This window comes from Megascapheus bottae, chromosome 24 (genome assembly GCF_031878675.1).
Source record: "Megascapheus bottae isolate mThoBot1 chromosome 24, mThoBot2.hap1, whole genome shotgun sequence".
Lineage (NCBI taxonomy): Eukaryota > Metazoa > Chordata > Mammalia > Rodentia > Geomyidae > Megascapheus > Megascapheus bottae.
This window is the reverse complement of record NC_143532.1, coordinates 8,002,106-8,029,616: the sequence shown is the minus strand read 5'-3', so window position 1 is coordinate 8,029,616 and position 27,511 is coordinate 8,002,106. Positions and strand designations below refer to the sequence as shown.

The 27,511-nt window shown below is 43.1% G+C and overlaps 1 protein-coding gene and 1 non-coding gene across 3 annotated transcripts; one reads left to right on the top strand and one right to left on the bottom strand.

Annotated features, from left to right (window-relative positions):
* Window positions 1-896: 896 nt before the first annotated feature.
* Window positions 897-27,497, bottom strand: Rfwd3 (ring finger and WD repeat domain 3). Of its 2 annotated transcripts, none has more exons than XM_090357276.1 (13): window positions 27,294-27,497; window positions 22,682-23,081; window positions 19,389-19,591; window positions 17,030-17,100; window positions 15,009-15,197; window positions 14,841-14,932; window positions 12,157-12,271; window positions 9,621-9,849; window positions 8,390-8,540; window positions 6,933-7,109; window positions 3,881-4,095; window positions 3,527-3,738; window positions 897-3,320 (listed from the first exon to the last, which is right to left on the bottom strand). In XM_090357276.1, the coding sequence occupies exons 2-13, from the start codon at window positions 23,077-23,079 to the stop codon at window positions 3,177-3,179; spliced, it is 2,196 nt and encodes a 731-aa protein (XP_090213402.1). In that variant the 5' UTR covers window positions 23,080-23,081; window positions 27,294-27,497; the 3' UTR covers window positions 897-3,176. The 2 variants fall into 2 exon arrangements, with proteins under 2 accessions (XP_090213402.1, XP_090213403.1); XM_090357277.1 differs by having other exon boundaries at window positions 15,009-15,194.
* LOC150046870 (U6 spliceosomal RNA) lies at window positions 7,437-7,542 on the top strand. The gene has a single exon (XR_016539593.1). It is a non-coding gene; the product is annotated as a U6 spliceosomal RNA (small nuclear RNA).
* Window positions 27,498-27,511: the final 14 nt, after the last annotated feature.

The window sequence follows — 27,511 nt, the reverse complement described above, 5'->3', positions numbered from 1 at the left end:
TCCAATTAACCACTAGAAAACTGGAAACGGCACTGTGGCTCAAGGGATAGGATGGTAGCCTTGAGCTGAAGAGCTCAGGGACCACGCCCAAGCAGAGTTCAAGCCCCACAACCTGCTGCCTCCCTCCCCCCCCCCCACAAAAAGGGTCAATGACTTAAATAAAATGAAAAAAATCCCTCTCTTGTTTTTACTTCTACTAGTCTCCTGGATTCAAAGATATAGGAAGCCAGAAAGCAGGAGAGTCTAGAGAAACGGAGAGTTAAACAATCATATGATGCAATGAGAGAAACAGCAAAGAACAATTACCAGCTAAATCTCCAACTGCCTTATCAGTTAAAATGTCTAGAGCCAAGAATATGGCTTAGTGGTAGAGTGCTTGCCTAGTATGCATGAAGCCCTAGGTTCAATTCGTGTCACATAAACAGAAAAGGCTGGTGGTGGCTCTGTGGCTCAAGTAGTAGAGCATTAGCTTTGCACAAAAAAGGGCTCAGGGTCAGAGCCTAGGCCAAGTTCAAACCCCAGGACTGGCCAAAAAAAAAAAAAAAGTGTTTACTTCAGATCCAAGAATGATTTTTTTTTATTTTGCCAGTCCTGGGCTTGAGCTCAGGGCCTGAGCACTGTCCTTGGACTTTTTCAAGGTTAGATCTCTACCACTTGAGCCTCAGCACCACTTCTGGCTTTTTTCTATGTATGTGGTACTGAAGAATCAAACCCAGGTCTTCGTGCATGCTAGGCAAGCACTTCAACCACTAGGCCAAACTCCCAGCCCCAGGAATGATCTTATATAACTCAGATCCACTACTGCATAAAATGGAGATTCTACCAGGCAGTAGAAATAGTCCAGCCTGTAACCAAAAAAAAAAAAAAAAGAGGGGGGGGGTTGTAACACAGAACAGTTCTAACACATGGAAAATCCTTTATTTTCATATTTACATTAAAACACAGAAATTCTGTTGCCTTGTTTAAGTCAGGTGCAAGGATACATACAATGACATATTTTGAATTTGCTGAATTTCAAACCCTAAAATGGAAGAAAATTTTTGGAGATGGGGTAAAGAAACAGAAGGGCAAGGATTCTGGTGGTGCTCAAGAGACTAGAGCCACAGGTAGGGGGTGAGAATAGGAGGTGGAGCAAAGCTTTTATTTTCCTTTTGTGTTAAGATAGGGTCTTGCTGAGTAGCCCAGGTTGGCCTGAAACTTGCAATCTTCTTGTCTCTACTTTCAGAGAGTTCTGGGGATTACAAGTGTGTGCTACATGCCTGGCCTGAGGTTTTTTCTTTTATTTCCAGTGCAGAGATCAATCCTCAGCACCAAATCCAAACCTAGAATTACAGAAATTAAATGACTGGCACACATTCTACTTCCTTGGTAAAATATCCCTAGTTCGTAACTCGTAGAAAAATCAACTAACAGGATGTTAACCGACTTGCCTCAAGACAAGTTAAATCCTAACTCTGCCCTGCTGGCATCCTCTCTATGGCAAACCGTTGCAGTCAAATGAGATGTTTTTCTTTTTTGGGGGGAAAGAGGGCAGGGATGGGAAAGAGGGCGAGTCTTGTTAGGTATGATGGCCTCAAACTCATTATATAGCCAACAACTGACCTTGAATTGAGACCTTTCTGGCCTCAGACTCCCAGGATCAGAGAAGTGCACATCACTACACATGCCACTCTACAGTGCTTGTATTTTACCTTTTCAATTCAAATACTATTCTGCCACTGAAGCTCCAGGCTTAAACATATCAAAGACTTAACTTCCCTGAAAAAAGGTGGCTTTTTAAAAGGTATCCTTAATAATAAAACATCCTCAAATGTGTTTTACTAAAAAACATAGCAAGAACTTGGAATTTGGGAAATCTACTGTAACAATTCTTTGATGGTAAGAAATATCCTGGAAACAACTGAGGAATTTACAGTTGGAACTATTTTATAAAAAACTATACCTCAAAACAGTTAAGAAAGTCACTCTAATAGCCAGGTTGCTACTCCTAAGAACGCTGACTTGCCCACGCCTTGAATCAAGTTCCAGTGCACAGTGGTTTAGCAGAACGGCCAGTCAGAGTAGACAACCTGAGTCTCTACCAGGCTCCCAAAGCTGGGTAATCCAGGACTGGAATGAAAGCTGGTAGGTACCTTCCTGCTACTAAGAGATCTTCAACCACTATCATCTTTCTGAGAACAACAATTTTACCAATGCTTTCAGAGAAGGTTAGGTACTTGGAATCAAACATCAGGTTCACATAGGGAAGCCTTGGAAATCATAAATGCTTAAAAACAGCTCCTAACTTTAAAAAGATTGGTCATATTAAGATAGGCACCTTATCAAAATGAGACAAGCCCTCCCTTTCATTATTTACAAGTCTGAAAAACTTAGTCCTTGTTACTTGTCCTGGTTTCTAGTATTAGGGAAAATCTCAGCAGTAAAAGGTTCGTTATATCACTTTGTTTTTTCCTAGCAAGAAGGAAATAGTTATTAAAGCACTCACTGGCTTAGATAAAACTAACCCTGAGACCCTAAGCTAGCTAGAAAAAAAAGTTTCCCTATTGCTCAAATAACTGGTCCTCTTAACAGTCATAATGTAACAATTGGCCATTAACTAAAGGTTCTATATAGCTAATCAATCACTTTCATTCATCACAGGACTTGACAACATCCTAGCACAGGGTGCCTGTAATATGACTTTCTTACTACAAAGCACACCAGGATACAACTCACACTTTTGTGGGGCAGGGAGGGTAATGCCAAATTATCAATAGGTTAGAAAGACTTCTACAAGCAAGGAAAGCCCTTTCTAGGGAAGTAGCTTTCCCAAGCCAACAGGACAGCTCCAGAAAATGCTTGATACACATTCACCTTAAATCACTGTTGAGAAAACTCACTAAGGTCCATCAGATATTAGAAAATAAAAATTCCCAGCAAAGACACATGAAGATTTTAACCTGAGAAATGAAGATGGAGGATTACTCACTCTTTAAATGGACAAAACAGATGCACAATTGCATACACAACAGACATAACCATAATGTCTTAGTGGCCTTTAAATTCTAAATTCACAATAATCCACATGAACTATGACCCTACAAGTTCTAGTTTGTAGGCTAGTTTCAGGATTGCTAGATGCTATAAACAATATTTAACATTAACCAGCATCAAGTCTCAAAGTTCCATGACCATGATCACTCCCATTTATAGATATAGACAGTCTTCTCAGTTAAGGTAGCCAAGTAGCTGTTATGATTCACTTCAAATGGGCAGATGTCCAAGACAGGCTGATCACACTTCAGGGTCTGCAGTACTGTGCCGCTGCAAGCACTCCACAGCTAAAGAAATAAAGCAAATAAAAAGGTCAGCAGTCATTTCAGCTGAGCAGTAACTGCTCTAAGAATTATTTTATTTATTTTGCCAATCCTGGGGCTTGAACTCAGGGCCTGAGCACTGTCCTTGGGCTTTCTCGAGGCTAGAGCTAGACCTCTGCCACTTGAGCCACAGAACCACTTCCACACAGAGCAAAAGAAAATAGGCTCACCTGGGCAGAATTTGTGGTTTCATCTCCAGTACACACCAAGATGCTGCCATCGTTCATTGGGCTTTGGAAAATGGCATTTTTGGTCAGTAGTTTGCAGGTGGGTCCCCCAAGGAATGTCTGTACAGGCTGGCAGGAGCAGAGTGTCTCTCCAGTATCACCTACTTTGTAGGATAGTTCCATCAGAACACTCCGTATGGTCTTGTGGATTTTATCTATGAAACACAGAAATCAGGCCTTTTAGTCTGAGGAGCTTATTGCAGCAAGCCAAAGGCAAGGCAAAGCTCTCTTTTTCCCTCTACCACCAATCTGCTCCCAAACAAATCAGGACACCCTTCCAAAGACTTCAATACTTACCAGGTCTGTAGCTTACAAGACAGTGTCGGGTTCTGTTCTCTATCTGAAAGTCTACATAGCCTCCTGGCTCCATTTGTAGCACATGAGGCCAGTGAGAAAAGTCTGATTTCTGTTCCCAGAAAGAAGCGCTCTCCAAGGTTCCAGCAAGTACTCCACCATAAGGAAATGCAGCTGAAGCAGCTCTGGTCATGTATGACAGGGATACCAGTGGGCATCTGAAAGCAAATCATGTATTACATTCTAAACTCAATACTGGGAATAGTCCACATTTCGCATATTCCTGTGCCTGTAGACTGGGTTAGACACCTGTGGGTCAATATGCTGACATTTCATACAAACTGAATCCCCCCCCCCCTTTTTTTTTTGCCAGTCCTAGGCTTGAGCTCAGGGCCTGAGCACTGTCCTTGGACTTTCTCAAGGTTAGAGTTCTACCACTTGAGCCTCAGCACCACTTCTGGCTTTTTTGTATGTATGTGGTACCAAGGAATCAAACCTGGGTCTTCATGATGCATGCTAGGCAAGCACTTTAACCACTAGGCCAAACTCATGGCCTTGAATTCCCTTTTTAAGGGGGGAAAAAAAAGAGTGCTGATGCCTATAATTCTAACAACTCAGATGGACCCACCTGAGGATAGCAGTGCAAAGCCAAGCTGGGAAGTTTTGGAGACTTATTTCAATTACCACCAAAAAGCTAAAGTGGAGCTGTGGCTCAAGTGGCAGGGCCCCAGCCTTGGGCAGAAATACACATTACTAAAGAGGTAAAGATAGGAGGACTGTGGCTTATGGTTAATCCAGATAACAAAAAACCCTTTCTAGTGACCGGGAGTTTGGCCTAGTGGTAGAGCATTTGCCTAGCATGCATGAAGACCCAGGTTCCACATACATAGAAAAAGCCAAAAGTGGTGCGGTGGCTCAAGTGGTAGAGCTCTAGCCTTGAGAAAGCCCAAGGACAGTGCTTAGGCCCTGAGTTCAAGCCTAAGACTGGAGAAAAACAAAACAAAACAAAACAAAAAACCCTTATTAGAGCTGGGAGTGTGGTAGGGTGCTTGCTTAGCATGCACGATGCCCTGGGTTCAATTCCTTGGTACTACATACACAGAAAAGGCCAGAAGTGGTGAGGTGGCTTAAGTGGTAAAGTGTTAGCCTTGAGAAAGTTCAAGGACAGCGCCTGTGCCCTGAGTTGAAGACCCAGTACTGGCCAAAACAAAAAACAAAAAACAAAAAAAACAAACCTATCTAAAAAAACCACTAAACAATAGTGAGGTGAAGAGAGTAAGGTAGCATTACTCAAGTGGTAGAATGCTTGCCTAGCACTGTTAAAAATAAAAAACCTGTATGTGGATAGCACATATAGGATATTTAGTTTTAGATTGAGCTGGGCACCAGTGACCCACGCTTCACAGTTGTAATACTAGCTACTCAGGAGGCTGAGACCTAAGGAATGCAGTCAAAAACCACCCCAAGTAGAATAGTCTGTAAGACTCATGTCCAATAAAAATGTGAAAAGACAAACTAAAACCATAACTCAACTCAAGTGGCAGAACAACACCCTTGAGCAAAAGATCCAGGAGAGCCCTTGAATTCAAGTCTCTGGATGGGCACACACAAAAAAATTAAATATAGCTGGGTGAATCCTAGCTACTCAGGAGGCTGAGACATGAGGATCACAGTCCAAAGCCAGCTTGGACACTAAAGACCACGAGACTCTTATCTCCAATTAACCACTAGAAAACCGAAGTGGCATTGTAGCTCAAGGGGGAGAGTGGTAACCTTGAGCTGAAGAGCTCAGGAACAGCCCCCAGGCCCAGGGCTCAAGCCCCATGACTGACAATACACACACACACACACACACACACACACACACACAAATTTTATACACACACACAATATTCTTTTCACTTAGTTCTGGAAATGAACATTAATGGTACAAGTGTTTTCCTACTATGGTCGAGACCCTGCACTAAGAAAAAAAGCTACCTTCAATTTTGATTAGTTTAACCGACTTTATTCACTACCTAACAGTATATTTTCAGAATAAATTGTTCTTAAGCTGGAGTTACCACACCTTTCTCCTATCTTTTCTGTTTTTTCTCTTATGTCCATCATGGGACTTGAACTCTGGGCCAGGTTGTTGTCCCTGAGCTCTTCAGCTCAAGGCTACCGCCCTATCCCTTGAGACGCAGCAACACTTCTGTTTTTTTGTTTTGTTTTGGCTAGTCCTGGGACTTGAACTCAGTGCCCAAGCACTGTCCTGAGTGGTCTGCCACTTGAGCCACAGTACCACTCCTGGCTTTCTCCATATATGTGGTACAAAGGTATCAAGTACTCTACCACTAGGCCAAACTCCGGGCCCGACACTTCCAGTTTTCTGGTGGTTAACTGGACATAAGAGTCTCATGGATTTTAGTGCCCGAGCTGGCTTTGAACCATGATCCTCAGGTCTCAGCTTCCCGAGTAGCTAGGATTACAGGCCTGAGCAACCACACCTGGCCAACCTATCTTTATGTGGGCTATTTTTTGGAATCTATATAATATACTTTTCCAGGTTGGCTTCAAATTACGATCCTCTGGATGTCAGCTGCCTGACTGGCTAGGATTACAGGTGTCTGGCTTAAGTATCATTGAATAGGTTATCATTTATCATTTTATCAATTTGTTTTGTGTGCTAGCACACATGCCATACTAGAGCATCCCATGTAAACGAGTCCTATTGCTACTAAAATTTAGTTAATCATTTAATAGGCCAAGAAACACAACCAAGGTCACATAGCTCATAGTGTAGCTAGACTCTAAAAACACAGATATGAATCTATTTTGCCATGCTGGCTGACTATTTATTCTATGAACTTGGCTACACTTGATGCCAGAGCTTTCTACAATGTGAAAAATTATACAAATTGTAGTGACTTAGAAGTGGGCAAGCATCAGATCTTAGAGAACTGCCTTCTGCGAGGACTGCTGACCAGATATGAATATTGAGAGAAACATTACAAACATGAATAATTTCAAGAGAAGGCAGTTTCCCAAAGAAACAAAGAAAGTGGCCCCATACCTGGCTTTCTGAGGTACTAACTCCTGCATATGAAAGCCTGTGTTTCGAAGATCATATACCAGAATTGAACCATTGGCCAGTCCAGCATAGACGTAATTGTTTTCATCAAGACACCAGCAACAACTCCAGACAGGACGTCCAGTATTGTATGTCTGAACCACAGTATTTGTCTCCAGGCTGTAGAGTTACAAAAAGGAGGCAAAGATATCATTTCAAATATCAGAAATTTCTACTGAGAACATACCTACAACCTCAAACTATCTGGATCCCTAATTTCCTCCAAGTACTTCCCAGATAGCCCTTTTGAATTCTGAAACTTTTGTGTTCTGGGGATCACCAGCTTTCTTCTTGAACTATAAAGGAAATAAAAGCTAAGTTAAAATACTAGAACATTCCACAATTCTATTCCTATTACCTTCTCCATAGTCATGGTGATAGTTAACTAAATAAGCACCAAAAAAAGTTAGGGGAAACATATATTAAAAAAAAAAAAAAAAAAAAAAAGCGCTCGCTTTGGCAGCACATATACCAAAATTGGAAGATACAGAGAAGATTAGCATGGCCCCTGCGCAAGGATGACACGCAAATTCGTGAAGCATTCCATATTTTTGTTTGTGAAGTAATGCACCTTCTATCTGGTGACTATAATGTAACCCTTCTATTAATTACAATAAAAAATATATGGAAGAAAAAACAAATAATGGCATTTGCAGGGAAGTGGATGAATCTAGAGCAAATCATGTTGAGTGAGACAAGTCAAGACCAAAGGAACAAAAGGCATATGGTATCCTTAATATGTGGCTATTAAATCTGAACAGTACAAGAGCAAGGACTCTATATTTGCATACCTAATGCTATGGACATGGTATTGGAAATAGAAACACAATTACATAGACATAAAAATCTATGACTCTATAGACATAGATTAATATGCATCTATGACATACAAACCCTCAGCCTAACTTTAGTTATGTTCTAAAATCTACGTGCCAGTGATTGTATACAGAGATTCCCTTCCTGAATACTTGTTTGAAATATGATGTAAGAAAAACAATGTTAATAAATTCTTTAGGGGCCGGGAGTTTGGCCTAGTGGTTAAAGTGCTTGCCCAGCATGCACGAAGACCCGGGTTCGATTCCTTGGTACCACATACATAGAAAAAAGCTGGAAGTGGTGCTGAGGCTCAAGTGGTAGAGCTCTAGCCTTGAGAAAGTCCAAGGACAGTGCTCAGGCCCTGAGCTCAAGCCCAGGACTGGCAAAAAATAAATAAATAAATAAATAAATAAATTCTTTAATAAAAAATTAAAAAACAAATTATAATCCAATCGTCCTGAGGCAGTCACTAATTAGATATTTAATACTACCCCTATTTTTAAACACTTTAAGCATATGTATACACCATCAACATTTTACATACACATAAAATACAAAGTTAGACTGAAGTTTTGTTCACTTACCTGGTCAGTTTAATAGTGTTGTCTAGTGAAGCAGAGAGTAGTAAACCTCTGGACTGCTTGTTGAAGGCCAGCCCACGGATCTGTTTGCTATGCATCGGAATGTACTGACTGCTTTTCATATTGGCAGTACTCAACATCTTTACACCAAAGCCTACCAAAGAAAGAGTAAAAAGTAACTTTCAGTTATATGCAAAAGCAAATTACTTAAAAAAAATGTATTCTGTATTTTTTAAATTGTTGTAAAACAGGTTTTAATCCAATATACCAGTTTCAGCACAATACATCTTGAAAGATTTCCCCAGTGTCATAACTTACAGCCCCCAAGACAAAATCAACCCCCCTTCAAACCAAAACAAGTTCAATATTAACTGAACAAGGGAATAAAAACTAGCAAGGGCAGGAGACTCTGAATTTAAACTTCAGTAATAGTCTGTGTACACATATAAATGAAGCAGACATAAAACAATAAAGAATTAAACCAGGCTGGGTGGCTCACGCCTGTAATCCTAGCTACTCAGGAGGCTGATCAAGGTTCAAAGCCATCCCAGGCACAAAAGGAACTGAGACTCTTATCTCCAATCAACCTCTAGAAAACAGAAAGTGGGGCTTGGCTCAAGGGTAGGATGGTATCCTTGAACTGAAGAGCTCAGGGACAGCGCCTAGGCTGAGTTCAAACCCCATGACCCACCCCACCCCCCCCCAAAAAAAGGAAAAAAGAATCAAGACAGAGGCTAGGCACTGTCCCTGAAACTCTTTGCGCTCCAAGCTAGTGCTCTACCACTTGAGGCATAACAGCTTTTTCTGAGTAGTTTATTGGAGATAAAGAGTCTCACAAACTTTTCTTCCTGGCTGGCTTTGAACGGTGATTCTCAGATCTTAACCTTCTGAACAGATAAGATAGGTATGAGCCACCAGTAAGTACCCAGCTTTTGAACTCAGGGCCTCACATTCTCACTTGGCTTTTTCACTCAAAGGTGGCACTCTCCTACTTGCGCCACACCTATTCTTTTGGTACATGAACTAAGATAAGGGGTCTTATGAACTTTCCTACCCAGGTTGTCTTCAACTACACAATCCTTAAGATTTCAGTCTCCTGAGTAGCTAGGATTATAGCTGCGAGCCACAGTACCAAACTCTATCAACTATTGAATCCTAGATTCTTTAAAAAAAGGAGAAAAGAGAACAAACAGAATCCAATGATGGGCATGAAGTTCAAGTTTTGGATGTTTACCTGGAAGGAAGGCAGCCTGAGGAGAAGGCTGTGAGATCACCAAGCAGCTCAGAGTATCAGAGTATGCCATGATTCGGCAGTTTCCTGTCTGAGACACTGTAAAATTCTTTTGAAAGTGGTACTTATGTTGTCTCTGGCTGAAAGCCAGGCAGGTCGGGAGGTCACCTTGGGAGCACCCAGGTTGCCGTAAAATCTGGTCCCGGTGCCATACAATAAGTTTTTGCAAGTCCTGAAAATGAAAGAGTATTGTGAATGTAAAGTTTCCTCATGTATAAATTCCTGCTCTGATAAATGGTTTCTTGTCCATTATATATGAAGATATTACCATGAACAATAGACTGAGTTTTACAGTCCTTTTTTTAAGCTAGTTGTGGTGCTTGAACTCTGGGCCTGGACACTGTCTCTGAACTCTTCTGCTCAAGGCTAGCGCTCAACCACTTTCAAACCACAGTGCTACTTCCGATTTTCTGGTGGTTAATTAGAGATAAGTCTCAGGGACTTTCATGCCAGGGCTGGCTTTGAACCGTATCCTCAGATCTTAGCCTCCTGAGTAGCTAGTATTACAGGAGAGGCATGAGCCACCAGCACCCAGCTTTTTACAGTATTTTTAATAAGCAACTGAAGTAAGGAGAATAAATATCAATTATTGAGACTGCAAGTCCTTGGTCATGTTGTCTAAAGTTCTAACTTTACTGGCACATTTCAGGAAGGTAAATCATTCAAGAAAGTTTCTGAAGCTTCCTATTTAAAGTATGTTTCAAGAGTGGGCACTGGTGTTTCATGCTATAATCCTAACTATTCATGAGGCTGAGATCTGAGGATCATGGTTCAAAGGCATCCTGAGCAGAAAAATCCATGAGACTTCTCTAACCATCAAAAAGCTGGAATTGGGGGGTCCGGGAGTTTGGCCTAGCGGTTAAAGTGCTTGACTAGCATGCACAAAGACGCGGGTTCGATTCCTCAGTATCCCACATACACAACCAAGCCGGAAGTGGCAGAGACGAGACACAACCAAACCGGAAAAGTGGCAGAGACAAGACTGCGACGGCGACAGAGAGCGAAAGAAGCGAGCTGAGCTGAAGTGAACAGAGCCCAACCGAGTGGTGGCTGGAGCGAGCCGAGCCAGAGCCAGCGAGGCCGGAGCGAGCGGGGCCAGAGCAAGCCAGGAGCAGGGCCAGGCCGGAGCGAGCGGGGCCAGGAGCGTGCGGGAGCGACCCGGGCCGGAGCGAGCGGGGCCAAGAGCAAGCTGGAGCGAGCCGGGCGGAAGCAAGGGGGGCCGGAGCGAGCGGGGCCTGAGCTAGAAAGGGGGCCTAGCCGGGCCGGAGCGAGCAGGGCCGGAGCGAGCGGGGCCTGAGCTAGAAAGGGGGCCTAGCCGGGCCGGAGCGAGCGGGGCCAGAAAGAGAAAGGGGCCAAAAAAAAAAAAAAAAAAAAAAAAAAAAAAAAAAGCTGGAATTGGGAGTTTTACCTCACTTGAGTAAAAAGCTAAGCCCTGACTTGGAATTCCAGTATCAGCACAAATATTTTAACCAGAAAGAAAATGTTGATCATGGTGGCTCACGCCTGTAACACTCAGCTACTAAGCAGTCTGAGATCTGAGGATTATGGTTCAAAGCTAGCCTAGGCAGGAAAGTCTGTGACTCTATCTCCAATTAACCACTAGAAAACCAGAAATGGTTCTGTGGCTCAAAATGGTATAATGACAGCCTTATTGGAAAAAGCTAATGGACAGCACTCAGGCTCTGAATTCAAGTCCCACACACAAAAAAAGTTGATCATATTTACTATAGTACAACATTTTGAATTTGGAACCTCATGCTTCCTAGGCAGACAGGTACTCTTCCACTGGAGCCAAACCTTCAGCTTTGACTTGGGATAAGGTCTCACATTTTTTCATAGGCAAATTTTATCTGCAGTCTTATTTGCCCTTCCTGTGTGGTCAGAATGACAAAATCACATTACCAGGTACAGTACTGGGAAAGATGGGATCTTGCCAGATTTTTACCCAAGCTGTCTTGAATCCCCATTCTCCTAATATCTGCACCCAAAGTAGTTGTGATTACAAGTATGAGCCATAGTACACAAGTAATTGTTTACTTAAAAAAAAAAAAAAAAACAAAGCCAGAGGTGGCTCACACCTATAATCCTAGCTACTCCAGAGGCTGAGATCTGAGGATCAAGGTTCAAAGCCAACCTGGGCACAAAAGAACCAGAGACTCTTTTTCGCCAATTAACCTCTAGAAAACACGTGAAGTGGGGCTTGGCTCAAGAGGGCAACAGCCTTGGGCTGAAGAGCTCAAGGACAACACTCAGGCCCAGGGGTAGGGCGGTAGCCTAGAGGTGAAGAGCTCAGGGACAGCGCACAGGAAGAGCACAAGCCCAACGACCCACAAAAATTTAAAAATCATCATCAACAACAAAAAACCCGCATAGGTCATTGTTTCTTAAAAAAACTGACCAACTTTACTCTTATTTTGTGATGAGCCTAAGTAACATTTAAGTTTCTCTTATATTCCTTTCTCTTTAAAAACAAACTCACCTGGACACGATCATGAAGTTTAGTGCATTCATCAGTAAGGACCTGAAGTTGCAGGCGACACTGTGCAGATTCTAACTCTGCCTTCTTCCTGAGTGTTTGTTCCTTCAGTAAGTCACTAGGAAAGAAAAGTCAGCAACAGGCAGGGGTTAGGAAGCCGACTATAGACTACATCCAGATGGCATAGTAAGTCCGTAACTATGATATACATATTTTACTGTCAATGCCATAAAAGTGGCTGAAATGTAAAGAGAAAAAAGCCAGTACTCAAGTACTTAAAAAGTTGAAGTTAAAGACCTATTTTCAGCAGAATAATCACAGATTTTTCATATACCTAGACATAGCTTCAAAATAGGAAATGCACAAATAAGAGCAGAATTCCAAACCGATGAAATGTGAAAGAAACATGACATGAAAATTAGAAGAAATAAAGCCGTCATTTATTTTCACAGAAAATTCAAAAGAACAACTACTATTAGTTCAAGGCTGATGAGTTCAACATAAAAAAAAAACAAACGTGTTGCCTAGGGTGCCTGCCCAGAATCCTACCAATTCAGGATACCAAGGAAGGGGGTGAAGTTTAAGCACAGAAACTTAAGATTGGCCTGGGCAACATGAGACCCTCGATCTCAAATTTTCTTCATAAAGTTATAGCAATGCCAGGCACGGTGGCTCATGCCTAACTACTTAAGAGGCTGAGAACAGAGGATTTTGATTAAAAGCCACCCTAGGGATTAAAGACCATGAGACTCTCATCTCCAACTAACCACTAAAAAACTGGAAGTGGTGCATGGTTTAAGGGGTAGGGTGGTAGCCTTGAGGTGAAAAGCTTAGGGACAGCGCCCAGGCCCAGAGTTCAAGCCTCATGACTAACTGACCAAAAAGTTACAGCAACTTTTTAAGTTGGGATATTGGAATAATAGAAAACAGTAACAAAATAGTTCTTCCACAAGTGGGTAAAACAATCCTGGAAATGAACTGATTTATAAAAGAGGTTATTTATAGAGAAAAATGAAATGAAGTGCCTACTGTATCTATGAGTCCTTTCTTCCTCTCCCTTTTCCAGTTAGCTGGAACTGCACATATGACATCTCCTTCCCCCTACTGATTTTAGATTTTAAAATATGCTTAAGGCAAATATGGCACAATGCCAGGCAAAGGTTTTTAGTTTCTACTACTACCATCATGAAACTTTCCACATTTCCTAAAGAGACTAGTAAACATATTAATCAATGAATGGGTTTTAAATTTAATCATCCATTCATAAGCATCAATACAGATCTTGCTTTTATTCTTTTGGAAGTGCTGTGGAACAAACCTTGTGTCTTGAGCATACTAGGCGAGCACTCGACTACTGAACCACACCCCCAACTTGATTTTGACTTTAGAGCACAATTTGTTTTGGAAACAGGGCTTCGTTATGTAGCCAAGGCTGCCTTCAAACTTGTGATCTTCCTGTCTACGCCTCCAAGTGTTAGGATTATAGGCATGCACTACCATCTTATTTACTGGTTTTTAAAACCTATTAAGTACTGTTACTAGCAACTATTCAGGGCTTTGTTATTTTGTACTGCATGTCTAATCTTTGCTTATGAATCCACTGTGACGATAACTGTTATTTGGGGGGATAAGGGATACGACATGAGAATCATTAACTTTTTTTGCTAGGAGCAGGCCTGAATTGAGGGCCTGTACTTGCTTGTCTTGATTGCTTGGCTGGTGGATCTCTATACCTGAGCCATACTTGCAGCCCTGCTTTTTTGCAAGTTATTTTGGAGGTAAGACCATGAGACTCATCTCCAGTTAACCACCTGAAGGCCGGAAATGATGCTGTGGTTTATGATAGAGCACTTGCCTTGTGCTGAAGAGCTAACAGTGCCCAGGCAGAGTTCAAGCTCCTTGACCGACAAAAAAAAAAAAAAAGACAGGGCCTTCATAATATGAACCAAGCTGGTCTCAACCTTCTGGTCTTAAGCCACTTCCTGCTTCAGGTTCCCCATTAGCCCTTACTTTGAAAAAAAAAAAAAAAATTCAGTAGTAAAAAAGGACCTCAGGACTGCACACATGCTAGGAATGTGCTATTTGGGCTGAGATATCTATCACTAGATCCTTTTTTTTTTTTTTTTTGCAGTCCTGGGGCTTGAACATATAGCCTAGACACTGTCCTTGGGATTACCCAAGGCTAGTGTTAGTACCACTTGAGCCCCAGCACCATTTCTAGCTTTTTTCTGTGTATGTGGTACTAAGGAATCGAACCTGGGTCTTTGTGCATGGTAGGCAAGCACTCTGCCACTAGGCCAAACTCCCAGCCCTAGATCCTTATTTTTAATGCTAAATGAACAGCAATCCATGCAGACTCCTTTCAAAAGATGATTCACTTGGATAGGGAACGAGGGAAAACAAGATGAGGGGTGGGGGAGGGGGGCAGGGAAAGGGGACCATGACATGTGAAAGGGTATCAATGTGTGGGAATTAAGGCACCATTTATCTGGCAAATATCATGTAACCCTTCTATTAATTACAATAAAAAATATATTTAAAAAAAGATGATTCACTATATGTTATATTGTGAAACAGTACAATGATCCCCAGAGATCCAAAGTTACGAATAAGTAAAGCTTCACTAGAAATTAACTCACAAATGTGTGTACCAAGAACCAAAAGGAATTGCAGTTAGGAGCTCCTACCTCCGTATACGCTCTTCTTCGCTGTTATCCAGAGCTTTCAAGGTTCGGGCATAAAGGACAACGATGTCACTGTGCTTGGCTTTCTTGTTGCACTAGAGTCAAATGGGATATAATCAGTGTGGTTTGAGAAACTCTACCTGTCAAGATGTCCTTACATTCAGTTCTTACCTGAGGGCATTTTCGTGCCTGTCCTTTGAGCCACTTAGAAATGCATCTATATCCAAAAAGATGCCCACAACGTAACGCTGAGAGCCTGTGGTCCCCAGCATTAGTCCACTGTTCCAAACATATTGTGCATGTGTCCCCTTCATCCTCCTCCTCCTCCTCACCTACAGACGCAGACTTTTGAGGAGACTGCTGGATGGAAATTTAAGTGCATTAAATTGAGAAAATGCAAAGTCAAAGGTTACAACAATATTAACAAGTGTTCAAAAATGATACAAATGAAGTTGAAATGCTGCAGTTATTGAAATATGATAAAATATAAACCACAAAATAGTTTTTTGGTTGTTTCTTTTTAAAATTTGTAATAGGTTAACACAAAGCAAAAATAAGGCTAGTCAGGACAGTAAGCAGTAAGCAGCAAGCCCTGGAAACTGGTTGTCTGTTTTGGTTTTGATGCAGTAGATTGAGCCCAGAGCTATATATCAGCTAAGAACCTCTTTTACCACTGAGCTACATACAACCTACAGCTTACCAATCCCTTGAGTCACCTTGCCTGGTCTTCTTTTTGTTGTCGTCGTTCACGGAGCCTAAGCACTATTCTCGAGCTCTTCTGTTCTACTGATTTGAGCCACTGAGACATTTCTGGCTTTTAGGTAGTTAAAAGGAGGTAAGAGTCTCACAGACTTTCCTGCCCAGCCTGGCTCTGAACTGCTATCCTCGTATCTCAGCCTCCTGAGTAGCTAGGATTTTAGGCATGAACCAGTGGTGCCCAGCTTTTGGCTGACTTTTTTTTTCCCCCTTTGCCAGTACTAGGCTTGAGCTCAGGACCTGAGCCCTGCCCTTGGACTTTCTCAAGGCTAGAGCTTTACCACTTGAGCCTCAGTACCACTTCCGGCTTTTTTCTATGTATATGGTACCGAGGAATTGAACATAGGTCTTCGTGCATGCTAGGTAAGCACTCTACCACTACGCAAACTCCTAGCCTATGGCCTACTTTTGATTGTGTAAAATTCTTGGATTTTTCCTCTCCTTCATTCAAATAAAGAAAAGTGTTTCAAATTCCTAGCAACTTGTCATCAGCAGGGAATAATAGGTTAACTATTCAAAACTAATTTCATTATCTCTTAGCAATGAAGTATTTATGTTGCATGGAATCATAGGAAACATATACAAAAATAAATAAATAAAACCACCCTAAAACAAGCAGTCACACAAATGAATACCAGATAGTTCTAGACTACTTTTCTACAAGTTCACAGCTTTTCACTTCAAATTATAGCCTCTTAAAAATCTAAACCTGGGCTGAGAGCATGGCCTAGTGGTAGAGCGCTTGCCTAGCATGCACAAAACCCTGGGTTGGACTCCTAGGTGCCACATACAAAGAAAAAGCTGCCAGTGGTACCGTGACTACAGTGGTAGAGCACTAGCCTAGAGAAAGCCCAGAGAGTGCCCAGGCCCTCGGCTGGCAAAAATAAATAAAATAAATCCAAACCTTTGGGCTGGGAATAGGGCTTAGTGGTAGAGTACCTGCCTAGCCTACACAAAAGCCCTGGGTTTGATTCCTCAACAGAGAAAGCAAGAAGTGGTGTTGTGGATCTAGTGGCAAGAGTGCTAGCCATGAACAAAAAGCTGCTCAGAGACAGTGCTCAGGCCCTGAGCTCAAGCCCCAGGACTGAGGGAGAGAAAAAAAAAGATCTAATTTTTTTCTTTAAAAATGTCAAAGCTAGGTGCCTGTAGCTCATTCCTATAATCCTTGCTACTCTGGAGGCTAAGATCTGAAGATTGTAGTTTGAAGCCAGCTCAATTAGGAAAGCCCATGAGTCTCTTATTTCCAATGAACCAGCAAAAAAACCACTCCCCAAGGAATGTCCAAGGACCGTGTCCAGGCTGAGTTTAAGCCCCAGGACTTGCCAAAATAATAATAATAGCCAAAAAGGAGCTAGAAATATTCAAAGAGCATCAGCCTAGCAAACAGAAGGCTAGGGCCCAAGGGGGCAGGAGCAGAATGAAGATATTTGTATTACCTGTTTGGAGAGGGTCTTTCCTTCACTGATAGATGTCACTTCTTCCTCTGCTGAGGTAACTCTTCCTTGTTCTTCCAAGTTTTAGTCAGAAATGAATGAGGCAGGTAATACATAGAAGATATGAATTAGCTATGACACATTAGGATGACAGCTGAACTCACTATAGCTTCCATTTCTAACTTGCAGTTTGCCTATAAAAGTGAAGACCTGGGGCTAGGAGCATGGCCTACTGGCAGCGTGCTTGCCTAGCATGCACAAAGCCCTGGGTTCAATTCCTCAGTATCACATACACAGAAAGAGCTGGAAGTGGTGCTATGGCTCAAGTGGTAGAGCACCAGACTTAAGAAAGCCCAAGGACAGTGCTCAGGCTCTTGAGTTCAAGCCCCAGGACAGGTTTAAAAAAAAAAAAATGAAGACTTACCCACATATATCAATGACTTATCTTATTTTTGGACTATTTTCAAATATCTTTAAAATAGACAGAATGTACCTATTATTCAAGTGATAATTTAAATAATAATTTAATAAACCATTTAAAAATGAATTTGTCAGGTGCCAATGGCACAAGACTCTTATTTTCAGTTAATTCTATATTCCTTATGCTATACCTAGAAAGCCATTTCTAGAAGTCCTGATTCCTTTTAGTGGGAAAAATTATTGAAAGACCATAATCTGGCTATCAGTAGGTTTCTGTTTTTGTGCCAGTCCTGGCTTGAACTTAGGGCCTGAGCACTATCTTTGGGTTTTCTCAAGGCTAGAGCTCTACCACTTGAGCCACAGCACCACTTCTGGCTTTTTCTAGGAATGTAGTACTGAAGAATCAAACCCAGAGCATACTAGGCAAGCACTCTACCACTAGATCAAGCTCCAGCCCCTCAGTAAGTTTTTGTTTTTTTTTAAAAATGGAATCAAGACATCTACTGTAGGAGTCTGTGTCACCTATTGCTAAATTCCATCTACCATCACTATACTAAGATTAGAGAGTGACACCTTAAGGGACCAGGAATTTGTCCTAGTGGTAGAGTGCTTGCCTAGCACACACAATACTTGAGTTCGATTCCTAGGTACCACATACACAGAAAAAGCCAGAAGTGGTGCAGAAGGTCAAGTGGTAGAGTGCTAGGCTTGAGAAAGCCCAAGGATGTGCTCAGGCCCCAAGTTCAAGCCCCAGGACTGGCAAACAAACAAACAAAAAAAAGAAAGTGACACCTTAAACAGGTAGCTCATACGTATAATCCTCAGGTTAAGACCTGAGGATCTTAGTTTGAAGTCAGCCAGGGTAGGAAAGTCTATGAGAATTTTATTTTTACCGTAAACTATCAAGCCAGCAGTGGTAGAGTACTATTCTTTTCTCAATCTTTTTTTTTTTGCCTGTCCTAGGGTTTGAACTGACTGTCCTTTGGAATTCCTCAAGGCTTAGCGTTCTACCACTTGAGCCACAGTACCACTTCTGGCTTTTCTACATATGTGGTACCAAGGTATCGGGTCTGGGTCTTTGTGCATGCTAGGTAAGCACTCTACTACTAGGATAAACTCCCGGCCCTAGAGTACTATCTATATCTATCTATCTATCTATCTATCTATCTATCTATCTATCTATCTATCTATCTATTTTGGTGGGTCATGGGGCTTGAACTAGCCCAGGTGCTGTCCCTGAGCTCTTCAGCTCAAGGCTACCATCCTACCCTTGAGCCAAGCCCCACCTTCATTTTCTAGAGGTTAATTGGAGATAAGAGTCTCAGATCCTGAGGCCAGGAATTTAGCCTAGTGGTAGAGTGCTTGCCTAGCATGCACTGAAGACCCAGGTTCCATTCCCTGACACCACATTCATAGAAAAAAGCTGGAAGTGGTGTGGAGGCTCAAGTGGTAGAGCTCTAGCCTACCCGCTGGGCCTGGGTGTTGTTCCTGAGCTCTTCAGCTCAAGGCAACCACCTTGAGCCAAGTCCCACTTCCCGTTTTCTAGAGGTTAACTGGAGAGAAGACTCTCAGATCCTTTTTGTGCCCAGGCTGGCTTTGAACCTTGATCTTCAGATCTCAGCTTCCTGAGTACCTAGAATTACTGTGCTTGCCTAGCTAGAAAAACTTTTAAATGAACAACCTAGTTCTTTTATACATGTACTTAAAAAAGGAAAGAGAATGTAAAATAACATCACACAGGGACTACACTTGAAAGGATAACTACATAAATCAAATCAAATTCTCTCAGAATCATCACAGCTAGTGAAAGTGCTGAATTTTAATGGAATTGATCACATTTAGGAGAAAAAGAGAAAATACCCAAATACAAATAACAGTTTTTAGCCTTCAAAACTTAGGTATCAGTCTTGTGAATGCAAACTTGCATAAAATACTGACTGACCTTCTGAAATGGCAGTTCCAGGTTCTTCTGCCTGACCAACCCCCTCTTCATTCTCTACAGAGGTGTCACTGTCAGAATGAGAACCACCTGATGCATGCAAATCTTCAGATCCAGGATTCCTAGTTTCTGAATCAGAAGAGGTGGCTGGCAATTGAGGCTGGGTCCTGCTCACTTGAAAGTAAGCATCCAGTGGTGCTCTGGACCTATGTATTCAAAAAGACAGTAACAAAACTACAGTACAGTGAACCTTCATCACAAAAAAAGTGCATAAATCCATTAAGACAAATCCTTATCATTTCAATTCAATGCTGTGCCATTAAATTCAGCCTTTGAGAATTAAAAGACTTGGACAAACAGAGCCTGGATATTCTTCTATTCAATCATGGCTAGTCCTGCTTAAAATGAATTCTAACTTGTAGCCACCTGTATCTTTTTTTTTTTTTGGGGGGGGGGAGGGAGTCAGGGTCTTGAACTCTAGCCTGGGAGCCGTCCCTGAGCTCTTCAGCCATAGCCCCACTTTCCATTTTCTAGTGATTAATTGGAGATAGGACTCTCATGGCTTTGTATTGCCCTTGTTATTGCCCGGGCTGGCACTGAACCATGTTCTTCAGATCTTAGCCTACTGAGTAGCTATGATTACCTGAGTGAGCCACCATGTGGCTATCACTTGTATCTTTAACTCAACAACTTGACTGCAGATATCAGGGAGTTGAGAAGGGTTGACACTGCCCAAATGTGGGTATATGAAATTCTCCCACTGCAGCTACTCAAGACAAAGACTTTTTGAAGAATAATACATGATGAGGCTTTAGTCATCACTGTTTCATCTCTTATGATATTTTCCTTTTAATATTTAATTTACTGCTGAGCACAGCACCAATGGCTCACACCTGTAATCCTATGTAGGAAGCTGAGATATAAGGATCATGATTCAAAGCTAGCCCAGGTAGTGAAGTCCACAAGACTCTTACCTCCAATAAACCATTTAGAAAAACACTGGATACACTCTGTGGCTTAAGTGGTAGAACGATACCCTTGAGCATAAAGAAGCTCAGGATTGGCATCCAGGCCCTGAGTTCAAGCCACAGTACTGCCCAGGACTGACAAAAAAATAAAAAATAAACATTAAGTAGTAGCAACTGGGAGTGGTAGCTCAAACCTGTAATCCTAGCTACTCAGGAGGCTGAGACCCAAGAATTCATGGGTCAAAGCCAGCCAGGGCACTAATCTCTAATTAACCACCAGAAAATTGAAAGTGATGCTATGGCTCAAGGGATAGGGTGGTAACCTTGAGCTGAAGAGCTCCGGGACAGCTCCCAGGCCCAGAGCTCAAGTGTCCCACAACTGACAAAAAAAGAATTAAGTAGTCGCTAGACATGCTTCCCATAATCTCACCACTTGGGAAATGGAAGTGGGAGGATCCTGAGTTTCAATTTAGCTTGGGTTAAGCAGCAAGATTCTGTATTAAATAATTCAAAGTAAAAATTAACTACTTGGCAGAATGGGCATGAGCTATTTTTCCCAGCTTATATGAAATCTTATTTTACCTTCATAATCTAAGGAATGACACCTTAAGATAATAAAATTAAAGCACACTGGCCACTCATATCTGTAGTCATAGTAACAAGAGACTGAGACACCAACCAGCAAAATCCAATCAAGTAGCAGTCCAATCCGAAAGTTACTGCAGATAAATCCCAAATTACTAGCTTCCTCATTTGTGAAACAACAGGTTAACAAATAACCTGGATACCATTTATCATCATCTTAATATTTTTTGTGTGTTGTTCAAAAACAAATGGCTATGACTAAAGATTCCTCCGTCTACCTAAGTAGAAACAACTAAGATCCAAGATCAAATACCAGCTAACTCCATGTTACAGCTACAAGTCTCTGAACAATAATGTATTTTTTGAGGACCAAAAGTTCCTTCACACACAGTATGAAATATCTCAACATTATAAAAACATTTAAAAGGCCAAATGTAAAAGATATTTTAAATAAAATACAGGACATAATTGGACACTGGTGGCTCATGCCTATAATCCTAGATATAGGAGGGTAGAATCTAAGGATTAAGATTTGAAGCCAGCTCTGATAGACAAATCTGACACTCTTAATTAACTAGAAAAAGCCAGAAGTGGACATGTGCCTGAAGTATAGAGCAGCAGCCATGAGAAGGAAAGAGCTCAGGAAAAGGTAATTGTTCATCTTTTATATAACTGTCAAGACTTGCTATTCTTCACTTAAAAAGTAAATCCAAAAGAAAAACTATGGCAGGGCATCAGTAGCTCACACCTACACAATGAGCTACTCAGGAGGCTAAGATCTAAGTAAGGATTTAAGTTCTAAGTCAGCCCAGGCAGCAAAATCTGAGTCTCTTAAATTCCAAGTAACCAACAAAAACTGTAAGTGGACTTGTGGCTCAAGTGGTAGAGTGCTAACTGACCAAAAAAGCACGGGGACAGCACCAGGCCTTGAGTTCAAGCCTCAGGGCTGGTAAACACACACTGTAGAAGAAAATTATTTTGGGACTTGGGTAGCTCAGTGGTATAGTACATGCTTAGCATGCACAAGATTCTGGGTCAGATGCTCAGCATATTAAAAAGAACCAAACTTGCCCGGCACTGGTGGCTTATACTTGTAATCCTAGCTACTCAGGCGGCTGAGATCTGAGGATCAAGATTCAAAGCCAGTCTAGGCACAAAAGATCAAATAACCACCAGAAGGCCAGAAGTGCTATGGCTTGAAGTGATAGAACTCTAACTTTGAGCTGAAGAGCTCAGAGACAGCGCCCAGGCCCAGAGTTCAAGCCCCATGACCAACAAAAAACAAAACAACAACAAAAAAAGCTAAATTCTATAGGCTGTTTCTAAAAAACAAGCCCCCAATTTTCAAATCTATCAGTGCAACTTATCCCCTCAATTACTTAGTAAAACAAGGCCCAGGGCCTAGTGGTAGAGTGCTTACTAGCATGCATGGAGACCAGGGTTCGATTCCTTGGTACCACATACATAGAAAAAATTCAGAAGTGGTGCTGAGGCTCAAGTGGTAAAGCTCTAGCCTTGAGCAAGTCCAAGGACAGCGCTCAGGCCCTAAGCTCAAGCCCAGGACTGGCAAAAAAAAAACCCCAAAAAACCAAAAAAGCATTCCTTCTACCTCAGGAAGCAAATGGGGATTCACCTAGCTGTTATCACTATGATTCTAGTCTTGGCAGCTCTGGGAGTATGACCAGAGCCCAAGGCTCATTATTTCCAGAGTGACACCAATTGAATTCCTACCCATACTTTTACCTTGAATTGCCTGTTCTCTGAGAGGCTCCACCTCTTGCCCTATGTGAAGCAGACTCCCTCCTTCTCCTTATTCTCACTGGCCCCCCACTGTGGTTTAAATTTAAAGGGAGAGGTCTCAGGGATTCCAGCATGCCATGAAGTCTCTGCAGTCCAGTGATGAAGTTGGTCATTGAAGCCAATGAAGATGCTCGGGTTCTGTGGTTAGCATCGGGAATGTGACTAGGCGACTCTGAAGTTCCTGGATTATTGTTTTCCTCAGTCAAGTCAGCAGACGCTGATGGAGCAGGATGGGGCAGGGGTTGTTCCTCTTGACTGCTGACCACTACAGCAGGAGTAGGCTGTTCAGTCGGATCACCTAACTGATCCTGAAGATCGCAGTCCATTGCTTCATGAGCCATTACTGGAGGAACAGTAATTATAGTAGTAGTAAATTTCAGAAAATACTATATAGGTAACATAACCACTGGTCTTACAGAATCTCAAGATCACTCATCAAAACTAAGAAGCTGGGGCCGGGAGTTTGGCCTAGTGGTAGAGTGCTTGCCTAGCATGCACAAAGACCCAGGTTCGATTCCTTGGTACCACATACTTAGAAAAAGCCGGACGTGGTGCTGAGGCTCAAGTGGTAGAGCTCTAGCCTTGAGAAAAATCCAAGGACAGTGCTCAGCCCCTGAGCTAAAGCCCAGGACTGGCAAAAAACAAAACAAAACAAAACCTAACAAGCTAAGACTTCAGTTACTTAAGTCAACTTCTTTTCCCATAAGAAGTTTGCTTGTGAGGTTTTTTTGTTTGTTTTGTTTTTTAAGATAGGGCCTCACTATGTAGCCCAGGCTGGTCTTAAACTCAAGATTTTCCTGCTTCCACCTGTCAAGTGCTGGGACTATAGGACTGCATCACAAAGAAGTACTTATAGGGCCAGGAGTGTGGCCTAGTGGTAGAATACTTGCCTAGTGTGTACAAAGCCGTAAGTTCCATTCCTCAGTGCCACATACATAGAAAAAGCCAGAAATGATGCTGTGACTCAAATGGTAGGGTGCTAGTCTTGAGGAAGCTCAAGGACAGTGCCCAGGACCTGAGTTCAAGCCAAAGGACTGGCCAAAAAAAAAGTATTTATAGCAGTGCTTGGAATCACACATCTCTAATCACAGCAGTCCAGCAATTAAAGACATATTCTAGGCAGAACTGTGAATTCAAGACCAACTTTTCTCTTTTCAAGAGAAGAGGGGGAAAAAGGAGGAGGGAGAGGAAGGGGTAAGAGGGAGGATGGAAAAGAAAATCCAGTTTCTTTAGAATAATGAGCTGCTTTAGAATAACTGGAAGTCCAAAGCCAAGCGTGGTGGCTCACACCTGTAATCCTAGCTAGCCTGTAATCCGAGCTACTCCGGAGGCTGAGATTTTAGGATCCAGGGGCACAAAAGAACCTAGGACTCTTATCTCCAATTAACCTCTAGAAAATGGCAAGTGGGGCTAGGCTCTAGGGTAGGGTGGTAGCCTAGAGCTGAAGAGCTCAGGGACAGCGCCCAGGCCAAGTTCAAGCCCCATGACCTCCCCCCCCAAAAAAAGAATAAATGGAAGTCCATACTAGTCACGGAAGTTTGGACAAGAATGGACACAGTGGAGACAGAACACTTTTAAGAATCTCCAGCTGGAGACGGTTGCTCCCACCTGTAATCCTAGCTACTCAGGAGGCAGAGCTTTGAGGATGGAGGTCCAAAACCAGGCAGGGCACTAAAGTCCATGAGACTCTTAGTGGTGCTGTGGCTCAAGTGCAGAGTGCTAGTCGTTGAGCTGAAAAGCTTAGGCACAGTGCCCAGGCCCGTGTTCAAGACCCATGTCCGACCCAAAAAAAAAAAAAAAAAAACTCTAGTTGGGTGGTTTGTATCTGTGTGTAATTATAGCTACTTGGGAGGCTGAGATCTGATGATCACAGCTTAAAACCTGGGCAAGAAAGTCCATGAGACTCTAAGTAGAGATTTGGCTCAAGTGGTAGAGAGCTAACCTTGAAGCAAAAAAAAGTTAAGAGTCAGCACTCAGGCCCTGAATTTAAGCTCTAGTACCAGCACCAAAAGAAAAATCTTTAAAAGGAGAGGTTTATATTACAGAATAATAAGTTACAAATTTAAGCCAGTCGCGTGGCTCACTCTTGTAATCCTAGCTACTCAGGAGGCTGAGATCTGAGGATCAAGGTTCAAAGCCAGCCCTGGCACAAATGGACCAGAGACTCTTATCTCCAATTAACCTCTAGAAAATGGGAAGTGAGGCTTGGTTCAAGGGTAGGGTGGTAGCCTTGAGCTGAAAAGCTCAGGGACACTGCCCAGGCCCAGGGGTAGGGCAATAGCTTTGAGCTGAAGAGCTCAGGGACAGTGCCTCGGCTGAGTTCAAGCCCCATGACTCACCAAAAAACAAAAATTTTACAAATTTATTAAGATTTCATTCTTAGAACATTAAGGAATATGTAAAAACATGCTGTCTTATAAACACTAAGAGTACAAAATATCACAATAAACACCAAATTCAGGAGGTTTAACAATACACAAAAGGCTTCAACTATGTGCGTGTTTGAGGTTTTTTTTTGGTCAGTCCTGAGGCTTGATCTCTGGTCCTGGGCACTGTCCCAGTGCTTTTGTGTTCAAGGCTAGTAACTACCACTTGAGTCACAGCTCTACTTGCAGTTTTTTGTTGTTGTTTTTTTTTGGGGGGGTGGGGTGGGGAGTTAATTGGAGATAAATCTAACAGCATTTCTTGCCTGGGCTGGCTGGCTTCAAAGGACCACTCATAGATTTCAGCCTCCTGAGTACTAGGATTACAGAGGTGTGAGCTACCTGTGACCAGTTGGTTTTGTTTTGGGGTAGCAGAGTTTGAACTCAGGATCTCCTGTTTCCTTGCTCAGCCAGCATACTACCATAATTACAGCTAAGCTTTTTGCTGGACAATTTGGACAGTTTTGAGTCTTCAGAGTAGGCTAACTTTGAAGTGAGTGATTATCTCCGTCTCCAGAGTAGTTTGGATTACAAGGAGTAAGTCACTGGCACTGAGTAGAAATATTTCCAAGCTAACTGAGATAATGGAAGAAATGGACCAGAGGGAGTGAAACCTAGGAAGGAACACTGACCACTCTCACAGAGATGGCTACTTTAAATTATATAAAATTCAAGCTCATGCCTGTAATCCTAACTACTCAGAAGGATGAGATCCGGAGGGTTGCAGTTAGAAGTCCACCTGTTCAGAAAAGTTTTACATCTCCAATTAACTATCAAAAAAGCTAGGCCGGGGCCAGTGGTTGGCTTAGTGGTAGACTGCTTGCCTGGCATGCATGAAGACAGGGGTTCGATTCCTCAGTACCACATATACAGAAAAAGTTGGAAGTGATGCTATGGCTCAAGTGGTCGAGTATTAGCCTTGAGAAAAGCCCAAGGACAGTGCTCAGACCCTGAGTTCAAGCCCACAATGGGCAAAAAAAAAAAAAAAAAAAAAACAAACCCCAGGCTGGTGCCAGGTGCTGGTGGCTCTTGCCTGTAATCCTCAGGAAGCTGAGCTCTGGAGGACCGCGGTTCAAAGGCAGCCAAGGCAGGAAAACCAGTGAGACTCTCCAATTGATCACAAAAATCCAAAAGTGGAACTGGTGGCTCAAGTGGTAGCATTCTAGCCTTGAGCGCAAAAGCTCAGGGACAGTGCCCAGGCCCAGAATTCTAGCCCCAGGACAGGCAAGAGAAAAAGAAAAGCCAGGCCGGAGGCAAGGCTTAAGTAGTAGAGTGCCAGCGGTGAGCAAACCCGAGGCCCCGAGTTTAGATGCTCATATTAGCAAAACCACCACAAAACTCCTCAATCTCAAGGCTGCAACGTCCCACTCGAAGTACAGCAAAAGGAACAAACAACAGAGCTGCCGCGCCGCATGGCAGGAAAACCCAAAAGTTTTCAACGCACTGGAAAAGCTCCTACAGCGCGATTCTGTATGAAGTCTCCCAACTGGGTTGGGAGAGGGCGGAGGGGGAAGAGGGGGAGGGCAGAGCCGAAGCGGCTGCTTCCCGTGTGCAGCTCCAACGAGGGAGGCCTCCTCGCCCCCGCCCGGGGCCCCAGACCCGCAGGGGTTCCCTCCGAATGGGGGGTTCCTCCGATCGCAGCAGCTCCTCCCATCGCTGCTCCGGTCACTAACTACCTAGAAGACCTCAAGCGACTAACGTACCTCAGCCTAACTTGTCTGCCCGGAAAAGGGGGGATATAAAGACACTGCCATCACTGCGTGCCGGAGAAAATAAAAATTCGATTCCATTGATCCTGGAATTAAGACTAGGAACCGGCTTGAGGGGGGGAGGCGGGCCGAGAGAACGCCGGGCCCCGCCCCCAAAGTTGCTAACTTGCCCGCCATCCCCTCCCCCACCCACTCCGCTCCCATTCCCCCCCCACCCGTACCCCACTCCACTCCCGCTACCGCCGCCTCACTCCCATTATCTCCCACCCCGCCTTCACCTCCCACTTCCGCCCCACTTCCACCTCCACCCCACCACCGCGGAGGCCAGGCGGGAGCCCAGACCCCCTCAACTTGGACCTGCGGGCCGCCCCAGAGGCTCGAACGTCCTCCGGCCGCCAAGTTCCAAACCCGCCAGTGGCCCACCTTATGCAGCGTCTCTGATCCCCCAAACTAGGGATCCTGGCCCAGTGAAGTCAGACCCCAATCGAAGGCCCGAACTTTGGAGAGAAACAAGCGGCCAGTTCTGCTGAAGCCGAAGGGCCGCGGAAGTCTGATGGACTGCCGACATTTACGGTTACCTCGGCTGACTGCGGCGCCGGCCGGAACTTCCCCTCAAACAGCTCAAGCTCCCCGCCCGCGAC